We start from the raw sequence: 10732 nt of genomic DNA, 5'->3' as shown, positions 1-10732 counted from the left end.
CACATACTGAGGAATAATGCGGATGCTGAGAGAAACAAACATGACTTGCTCACACAGACTGCCCCGGCTACTCCAGCTGATTGAAAATCAGATGTTTAGAAACGTGTCTGACATCTGGCATGACTAACAGGTGCTACAGCTGAAGTTCAGGGAAACTTAGAGGCTTCTAGTCTCTTTCCCAGGGCAGCACCCACAGTTTTGCACGATCTGTGGATCTGTGTGCACTTCCAGGGTTTGCGAAGGGAAGAGGTAGGCAGGTAACTCTCCACTGATGCTACCTGGTCTGCACCTATCCTGTGTAGTTCAGAAGTGATGCCGGTAAGTAAGGTCCTCATCGGGAGATGTGAGGATTTAGGGAAGACATCCTTCATCCACTTTAATATAAAACAGGACCCTGGCAATTCAAAGGAAGGAACTCTGTAACTCTACTCGTATATCTCAGGTACTGTATCGAGAAGGAGGGAGTAGGTTTCATGAACTGCTTACTTTTGCCATGAAGAGGAAATGCGATGCTCAGAACCATCTCCCCCCAGCTACAGTAAATAGCAAATGAGGAAGCTGGCTCTTTACTGGGACTTGCTGTGCACATCCTGCCTCCTCCTCCAGCACTGAAGACAAACTGCAGAAACCATGATCTCCCCCTTCCTGAACCACACTCTCCTCCAAGAGAGTGTCAACTTGGAGAAGCACATCTGCACCTCCAGTTCTCACTGGGCCCTGCCTGGAGAGAATTCTAGTCTCGGTTGTCCTCTTATATAGAGAAACTCAATGCTGAGAATTTTGAGTATTTTGAGGCAAAGTAAACAAGACTCTTTTTCTAATGCCCAGTTCTGATGTTGCCAGAGGAAAGCTGGTTGGCTGTGCCTGAGGCGAAAAACTTACAGAATGGGCCCTTTGCATTTAGATAGACAGAGTCTATGATTTTACTAAACTGTTGACAGCTACTTAAGGAGTAATGGCTTTACAAATCGCTTCTGAAATGGCTTGATAGAATTTAGGGTGGAATTATTCTTCTATGCTCACCTCAGGGCTATTTTCGTCTCTACTGCTCTGTCTTGGAGAATGAGAATATGGCCGTCCGGCCTGCTCTGGAACCAGGATCCTGGGTTTGGGGGTCAGGCGACCGCTAACAGTGATGTGTACTCAGAAACAGTTGTTAGGAAAGAAAGCAGGCTGTCACCCAACCTGCCAAAGACTAGCTCAATACAAAATGTTAATCGAAAGTTACAATATATTTTATAATATAGCAATATATTTCATATTTAAAATAAACTGTTATGCTTTCTCCTATCATTAAAAAATAGCAAGCAGTACAGAGGCAAGATGCAAATTCATACTGAAGCCCATCTGGTTTGGAATATAAACACCTCCATTTCTGAGTTTGCTATGAAAATGGTTCTTCCATCAACATCCTATCACTCGAGTATGTTGTTCTCTTGTGGCCAGCACAGAATGGAGAGTCTGGGACTAAATCGATCACTCTGTTGCGCCATTAAACACCAGATATGATGAAGGTGGGTCCGCTCTGGTTGGGATCCGAGAAGTGACACAGCTGGACAATGTCACTTAGCCCCGTCCTCCCTCTGGGAAGGTGGATGTTGGCTGTTCCAATCAGATTCATTTTTTATTTGTCACTGTTCCTATTTATTTATTATTATTTATTATTATTATTTTATTTTTTTTTTTTTTTGCCAGAAATGTCAGCATCTCTTTGGGATCTTAACTAGAGGTTGGTATTGAATTTTGTGCTTTTCCTCCACCAGCTTGATTGGTCACAAGGTCTCTTGTCAGTCCAGGCCCGAGGTTGCTTGCAGCTTCCAGAATACGTGTCTCAATGTGTAAACAGCTGTGCAGGGCTCGTGGCACCTGGTTCGGAGGTCGTCTGTTGAAGATTTGACAATGTTGTTCCGAGGGAACTCCAGTTCATGTGTGGGCGTTTCCAGTAATGGCGTAAGACAAAAAGATCACAGTTACATCCCCCTCTGTGGTTGCCTATAGACTACTGCACAGAACACATGTTCATAAGCTGTGGCCTAGTTCAACAAAAGACTACATATTCCTTGTCTGGCAAGAGTTTACCATCGGTGACTATTCATGCAGCCTGACGCAAGCTTCCTATTACCATAGGCAGACACTAGCACTACCCCTCCATTCCCCCGTTTTAGGTATAGTCCTATTCCACAAATGCTTGCTTTGGCAGTAGTGGAGAAGGAAGAGATACTGTCCAAGGGTGAACAAACCAGCTGGCTACAGGGGAGAGAATGAACTGTTCATATCTGCCGGGAAGCCTCCAGATAGCCATCTAAGGGACTGAAACCAAAAGACCATGAAGTCAACAGGAACAGCAAAATGACCACTAATGGATCCTTAATCTGCTTCTAGTAGCTTTGGGGGAAGTAGAGTGACTGGATGAAGTGGGAACCTATTTGAGCATTTAAAAGCAGTAGTTTAAAAAGTCCGGAACCTGCTGGTAGTGTCACAGTGTCTCAGCCAGGTTTCTCTAGCAGTAGCCAGGGTGTCTGTTTTGAGATGAAACACTGACTCTTGATTTGGGATACATTGTTTGTCATCCTCTGGAGGAGGGGGGGCTTCCTGAACTGTGCACAAACCCCATATTTCTCCCTGCAAATCACTACCTATCTGGGGTGCAGTAATTACTTTTTGGTAACTATTACTACATTCAAATGTAACATCTAAGTATGGGTTAGCTAGTCAGTCAAGGCTGCTGTGCTAGCAATAGCGATCTCATTTTGTCGTTTATGGAATACTTTGAACATAATATTAATTCATCTTCACTTTTAAATACACACAAACTGAGACATATTGGTGGGATATATGACTCCAGTTTCTGACTTTTCCCTACTCTGATTTTGTATCACTTGTTTTCTTCTTTCCATGACTTCTTTATAAGGGGAAACTCTCCAGATACAATGAAATCATTATTTATCAATGCTGTGCTGTTCAAGGGCTAGCTTTCACATATAGTTTCTATGTCTTCTAAATTACAAGGTTGTTGTTTCAGCACAGGACCCTGTTGGGGTCACAGTCACTGCTGATGCATGGCTATAGCCCCTCTCATTCATTTGGGTCATATCTTGAGACATGATGTCATGGAGTTATACTTTATGGAGGTGGTAAGAATGGCTCACAGACACTTCATGATGATTTATTGATGATGATCACACACGCAGCCTTTGAGTCAAAGGTGCAAATTCTTATTTGGATGTCAATCTAAGGAGGAATGGGCTTCTAGTCGGGTGTAAATTACCAACTGATGCTATGTCCTGAAATCCCACTGAGCTCAGTGGTCTTAAAGTATCACAGTACATCCCTGACTTCACAGTACATGAAGCAATAATATGGCTTAAGCAATGACAGGGTGGCTCTATATTTTTAATTCAAGTGTCCAGATATTTGGGGAAATATTGGAGTGCTTCTGTCTGCTATTGCATTCCTGGAAAGATGCTAGGAGGGCCTCTGCCATTGGTCAGCCTTCTAGGAGTGAATAGAATTGGACCACTTCAGGGCTAGAGCAAAATTATAGTAATTCATAGTTTTAAATTGCAGCCCACTCTAGAGACTCAGGCCTCTTCCACTACCACATAGCCTTAGAACTCACTAGCCTCCTCCCCGCAGGGATACGTCTGGGTGTGCTAACCAGGATCCTCAATACCTAGGTCATCAAGGGTCGATTATATTTGCAAGAGAATTATTACTTCCTTCATGAAGCTGCAATATTAGGACAGAGAAGCAGCAGCTCATTTACCATCACAGAGCCGGCCTCTGGTCCTGTCACTTTTCTCGAGGTATATTCTTTTGCTAGAGATAAGACCACAGAGACCTATTGCAATACCAATGGGCCAGGCCACCCTACAAATGCCCATGTCTCTCTCTAATGCTAGTGGTACCCTCCTGAAACAGCTTGAGCCATCCTCTTGACTAGCATCACTAGCTTTGCCTTCAGAGTTTACTTAGCAAGAATATCAACAAAAAGACAGATTGCAGACTATGTTCAGACCAAGATGGATACACGGCAGGGGACACGATGGGATCTTGCTTGTCATTTGTGTGACATGGGAACTAAATCCTAGATGTGCCATGCTTATGGCCACACAGCACAGGATCCCAGCAAGATGCAACAGAGAGCAAGGAAAACAGTTGAGGGCTGTAGGTCAAATGACCAGTAAGTGGGCCCATCAGCAGCCTTCATTTTGTGAAATGCAAACCAATGCTACAAAGAAGGTACATGGCTATTTCATCTGTATATCTGCCTGTAGGTATGGTTAAACTGAAAACAGGAATACCATTCTCAGGATAAAAATAATCTTCCAGATAATTAATAATTAAAAGAACAAGTAAAAAGAATTAAATGCTAACGACAAATGTGGCCTCTCTGGTGTGCAAAACAGCTAATGAAAATGCTCGAGGGAGCGATCAAGATAGACCATTAAGAAGATAGGCCATTAAGACAACAGCAGTAGGCTGGGGTGTGGTTGAGTGGAATAGCACTTGTTTAACATGCATGAAGCTGCAAGTCTGGTCTCTAGCTCTGCGGAAACAAGACACGAGACAGCAGCAGCAAGACAGAAGGACAAACAAGAGGCTTAGCAACAAACAAACAAAAAACCAAGGCATATCTTCCGTGCCACAGTTGTCTGCCTCACTGTCCAGCAATTCCCTGCTCTGAGAGGACCAGGCCCAGCACTGCACAAGAAAGATGCCCATAGTAAGGCAACGCCTCCAGGGGCTGTGATAGCCTGTCACGGGGCTACTCTCAAGACAGCAACTATACACAGATAACATCCCTTTGTCCTACCAAAAGATGGATGAAATATTCCATGTGTAATTTCTTATAAGCAGAAATCGAAGACCTCTGGATGGGAGAAGTGATAAAACTCAATAGCTTTCCCACAGCTGTGTGTATGGTCAGATCTCAGAGCAATGGAGAAAAAAAAGCAAGTGTCTGTCCCTATCCAGGATCTGCTTGTTTCTGGAGTCTCTCAGTGGAGTAGGTTTTGCTCCAAGATGAATGTGGCACAATAGGAACAAGCTTCCAACAAATGTGTCCTCTCACTTTACACACACGTCCCTAGGGCTTCTGGTGTTCTCACAGTGTTTCGTTTTGAGATGATGTCAGGTAAGGTAGAAGGGACCACAGGAGCCACTCTCTACCTTTCTCCTCCCAACCTAGCAGGGTTAGGCACTGATCCTTCTATACTCCTACATCTCTGGCTGGAACCTGCTGCCAGCTGAAGATCCATTCACTATGGTGGCACTGGGCACACATGTCTCCTCCTCTCCCACACAGACACCTGGGAACATGGGTTCCATCGGCACACAGCTTATTTGGCTGGAAGAAACCTCTTCAAAAGCTGTTGTTTTTAGAAGGCCGCTTAGTTCTCCAGTGTGGGGTTGGCATACATTTGAATCAGGCCACATGCACACCCAGGACACTGTGACAGAGGGACCTGCATCTTCAGTGAAGCTCAGAATGTGGCCAATACCTGCTAACGTCCTCAACTAAACACACCCCACGCATCATCTTCAATGCAGAGTCAGAGCTTGCTTCCTGTGTGCAAAGCAGAGGTACCAGGTCCCTTTCATCTGGGCTCAACTCAGACAGAGAGGACCTGGACTGAACATCTGTGTGTGTATATGTTGGATAGTATTATTGGATGGAAAATCTGGCTTTTTATTTGTCTACATCACCACTCTCCCCAGTCTAATTTGGGTATGTCCATTTTGGAAAGTTCTGGGTGGCACTCTTTTATTTTTGACACCCAGAGGCCTCCTTAGACAAAAGGACAGGACAGGTGAGCTGAGGTCCCAAGGCAGCCAGGAACCCATTCCCCAAACCTAATACCACCCTTGCCCAGCACACCCAACTTTGGCTGGCTTCCCTCTCAGCTGCTTCAGAGTGGCTGCCCCTCCCCACCTCCCTGTGAAAACCTGAGATCGAGCAGGGATTTCTGTTCTCCTCCAACTCTGCAGCAAGGGCCCTGACAGAGGCGTTGCTTCCCGTCACCTCCTCTTCCAGCTCCCAAGTAGAGGCACCTAAACAGAGATTAGATTTCTGGTTTCAAGGCATAGCGAACAAAGCACGCTGAAAGAACGTGAGTCAGCTCATCAGCTCCATCTCTCTTCTTTCTGGTTCCCTGGTCCGAAACTTCCTTGACAGCAAAAGCGACCAGGAGAGAGTTGATTTTGCATCTTAAGACCTATGGGTAACGCTTCTGGAGAGGGGAGTTTTATTTAGCAACTGCTTGAACTTGTGTATGGGGTTGGGAAAGAGGTGGAGCTGATCCCGATAGGGCTGTCAGAGGGAGGGGCGTGGCTAGTTCCCACGGCCACACTGATGCCCCGGGCCTCCACGAAGGCAGTGAGCAGCTGCTGCTGCTGCTGGCGCAGGGTATCTGCGATGAGCAGGGGCAAGGAATTGAAGCTGGCCGTGAGGTGCTCCAGCTTGGACTCCAGGCTGCCGATCTGCTTTTCTAGGTCTTCACTCCGGTCATTGAGCTCCGTGATTAAGTCATACATGACGTTCTGCATCTGGGAGAGACGAAGGGAAAGACAGGAAGAGGACCATCACCACAGAGGAATCTGTCATGGGAAGATGAAATGTCCTCCACCCTGCAGCAGGAGCCACCTCTGCCCAGCTGCCTCCCATGTCACCAAAGGAGAATTCTAGGCCTTTCCAGGTGATGGACAGGGTGGGGTAGGCACTTTTTTTCTCTTTTTCTAAAAGGAATAGATATTGATGATCAACTTTGTAATTTGTTTTGTTTTGCTCTTTTGATACAGGGTTTCACTATATACTCATGTGGGTGGCCTGGAACTCAGTATGCAGACCCAGCTGGCCTTGAACTCACAGAGATCTGCCTGTTTCTGTTCCCTGAGTGCTGGGATTAAGGATATGCACCACTATGCCCAACTTAGTAATCAATTTTAAATAGCAAATATGCATGGAAGAAAAAAAAATGCTTCCCCTTTCTTAAATTGAATATGGCTCTAAATGGTTCTCAGACTCGTACAGAGGGCTGGCATCTAATGATTCAACAGAAGATACTGAGGATGAGGTTGGCCAATGCCGTAGACTCATAATTAACAAGTCAAGGTTCAAGTGCAAGTCTTCAGCTCACTAGCAGGCCACTTAACCTCTCCTACCCCGGCTCCTTATAAAATTGGAGTTAATAACTACATATAGTTATGAGATTGCATCCCCTCCCCACCCCCTTTCTATCCAGCAGTCAGAATATAAAATGCAATTACTGCCTCGGGCATGATCCTGGACCACAAAGGGCTGCCCTGCTGAGGAGCCTCCCATCTGCTCCTTGGCTCCAGAGGAGGTAGAAAAGACCTGGATCAGGTTGCTTCTTTTAAGGCCGCCTGACCTGGCTGAGGTCTTGGTTAAGAAGATGACACTTGACTCTTCAGAACAGGTGTGCCTCCCATGCTGCCTAGCAAATGTGGCATCGAGGGTACTCCTGATGGCCTCCTGCCCCTGTCACATGCTGTTCTTGGGTCCCTCCTGTTATCAGAGCTTCCTGCACAGAGACCCTGTGATCCCTGTGATGGTCGCAGAAGCCTAGACTATATACAGCAGCCAATCAGCCAGCACTGAGAATACTGGCTTTCATTTGGGCATAAGATTTATGACTCTCACACCCAGAGAAAGGAAAAGGGGTTCTGATGCCTGTGCCCCTGTGTGGTGTCACGGTGTGGTGTGTGGTGTGTGTGTGTGTGTGTGTGTGTGTGTGTGTGTGTGAAATACCCTAATCTCATTTCACCTGGCATTTCTCTAGGACCACAGTTCTCAACCTATGGGTCAAGACCCCTTTGGCGATGGCATATTAGATATCCTGCATATTAGATATTTACATTACGATTCATAACAGTAGCAAAATTACAGTTCTGAGGTTGTGATGAAATCATTTTGTGGTTGGAGGGGTCACCGCAACATGGGGAACTGTATTTAGGGGTCACAGCATTAGAAAGGTTGAGATCCACTGCTCTAGGAGGATGTGGAAACCACAGTGATCAGAGGAGCAGGAAACAGGATGAGAGAGAAACAGAGGCTAAGGGGGGAGGGGAGCCGAACACAAGGCAACAGCAGAGGAGCAGAAGGGCCATGGGTGAAATTGCAGGAGAGCCCCCTGCAGTTGGAATTTTGGAGGAGCAGGTCTGAAGATAGCTCCTCTCTCATCAGCTCTGCCCTCCCAGGGAAAGAGTAATCTGGTAGGGGGTTGGGGGTTCAAGTGACTCCTCACAGGGCATGGTCCCTCCTGAATGGATGAACCACAGGTCCCATGCTGGATCACAAGGGCACCCTGATGAACTCCAGTGTGTAACTGGGTGATGATCATCTTGTTCCTTTGGGTACTGGTTCCTTATCTGTGTTCATAATCAGAACTGCCATTTTTTTACACCTTTACAGCTCACAAAGCAGGTTTACAGTTCTTTTCTGACCACCCAAGCTTCAGACGGTGGGAATTGTTTTTATATCCCAGTTGAAGAAACTGAAGGAATTGGGTGAGGGGTCCAAGCCCTCCCAGCTCTGACAGCATACTTGACATGATATGACATGACATGACATGAGGCCTGTTTGATACAGAAAATGCAATGGAGTGGCACAGTCTTAACCTAGAGAGGAGCAAAGAGCAGAGGTGGGGGGTAGGGAGTCGGGAGGCGAAGCATGAAGGGAAAAGGAGCAAGCGTGGCACCGTGATGGGGTCTTTCCCTTGGCAGTGCTGCTAACAGGATGCTAAGGGAGTGGGGATCAACAAGAAGCACGTGACTACCTCTGGAATCCCGGCTGGTCTCATGGGAGGGAAACACTAGGTAGATGGATATCAGGGACTGCCTCCTCCTCCGGTGTCATGCATGTTCTTTACAGTGGCTCTACACACTCTTTCTTCCCACAGACTTCATCCTCAGTGATATATGGCTGTATTTCCCAGCCCAATGCAGGAGAGTGTTTCTCTGTCTCTCTCTCTGTGTGTGTGTGTGTGTGTGTGTGTGTGTGTGTGTCTGTGCTGCGTGCATGTGAATCTGTGGAGGCCAGTTCATAGGTACAAGCACGCAAAAGCTCAGAGGATATGGAGTCTCTTTCTCTATTATTCTCTGCCTTATTCCTTTGAAGCAGGGCCTCTCACTGAACTAGCAACTTGCTGGTTCAAACTCGCTGGCCATCAAACTTCCTTTTTTTCTGCCCACCAATCCTAAAGGCACATGCAGCTCCTCCTGGCTCTCAGTGTGGGTGTTAGGCATTCGAATTCAGATCCTCTCTCTCTCAGCGACTGTTCCAAGTCTACCAAGCCATCTCTTTCACCCCATCAATGAGAGACTGTGGGTAGCCCTGCCAGAAGATGAACTCAAACCTAGATTAACCTGATATTGCTGGAGGAGCATCAGCCACAGTGTGTCCTGTCGGTGAGGGGTGAGATGGGGAACATTGCTTGGGGCATCTCATTGAGCCACTGCTGAGGTTCACAGAGTCAGTCCTAGCTGTTTCCTTCTTCCTAATCATAGCTGATTTGCCTAAAGGCCAACACGTGACTGAAACTGACCAATCAAACCGCCTCTCTCAAGAATTTAGAATTAAGAACAAATGAAAGTCAACTACACCTCAAGGTGACCTGAGGGGTGGGGGTGGGGGTTAAGGGTGGGGTTGGGATGGGCAACAGCCCTTGAGCAGGAGAGAGGAGGTGGTGCCGAAGTGTCTCCTGACACCCCCTTATCTCCTGGGAACAAGTGATTCTAACATATGGGGAGTACTTCCAGCAGATTTTGATACTGGAACTCCAGTGTATTAAGCAACGTGCCCGAGACTCCAGGGGTCCATTTATCCACTCTCACACTGGGCTCTGGGAAACCCCACACTCCACCTGAATGCTCCTTCCAATGGCGCATGTGTCTGTGGGCGTCTCCCCAGCTGTGACTGAGGTCCTCACAGGCATGGGAGGTTCTTTCTTGGCCTTGATCCCTCTATTGAATGAGGAGCCTGCACATGGCCCAGCAACCAGTAATTTCTGCTTGCAGGCTCTTTTCAAAGGGGGCCTAATTGGCCTGAGGGGGCTTCCTTTGCTTTCCCAGGGAATAAGGTTCAATTACAATTGACATCTGCTGGAATGTTCTGCCAGCCCAGCCCTGGGCTATGCATTTGCAATATAATTTCTATCAGAAGGTAGTAGGGGGCAGGGAGCCCTCCTGTTCAGACTGCCCACGCTTAGTTCTGCCCACAGTGCTGATTTTCAAGAAGAGATTTCTGTTTATGATGGTGATGGCAGTAAAGGCAAGAAACACTGAATGATGATGTCATACTGGGCCTTAAGACCTTAGGCTCTCAGGAACTCTATGTTCACTGTCAGCTGTCTGCTTATTATGATACACACACACACACACACACACACACACACACACACATCACTACCACCATCTATTTGAGGTCAGGAAATCCGGAGCTGTAAGGATTAGAAGACACAGGGAAATGAGTTCTCTAATATACCAACAAATTGCAAGAACCGTGTCAAGTATAACGCAAGTCATCTGCATGGCCCTTGTCCCATTTGACACTCTCTAAGGAACTTCCTTGTGTAACTTCTGCTCGTCTTTAAAAGCCCCTTGATGCACAGCTAATAAAACACCAACAAGAACTGGTTAGCTAATTAGTTATGAACGAAGACTAGCCTGAGCTATTTAACTTAAGAAACAAATGCTACGTGTTAAAAGACAG

General features: G+C 46.6%; 1 protein-coding gene across 2 annotated transcripts in view; it reads right to left on the bottom strand.

Moving 5' to 3' along the window:
- Window positions 1-1691: 1691 nt before the first annotated feature.
- Kcnn3 (potassium calcium-activated channel subfamily N member 3) overlaps window positions 1692-10732 on the bottom strand; it is a 154970-nt gene continuing 145929 nt past the window's right edge. For both annotated transcript variants that reach the window (XM_031374530.1, XM_031374531.1), the window contains one exon: window positions 1692-6549. In XM_031374530.1, the coding sequence (XP_031230390.1) occupies window positions 6253-6549 (297 nt within the window). In that variant the 3' untranslated portion in view covers window positions 1692-6252. The remainder of the gene's footprint in view (window positions 6550-10732) is intronic.

Source organism: Mastomys coucha, unplaced genomic scaffold, assembly GCF_008632895.1.
Source record: "Mastomys coucha isolate ucsf_1 unplaced genomic scaffold, UCSF_Mcou_1 pScaffold16, whole genome shotgun sequence".
In the NCBI taxonomy this organism is placed as follows: domain Eukaryota; kingdom Metazoa; phylum Chordata; class Mammalia; order Rodentia; family Muridae; genus Mastomys; species Mastomys coucha.
This window is presented reverse-complemented; position numbering and strand designations above follow the sequence as displayed.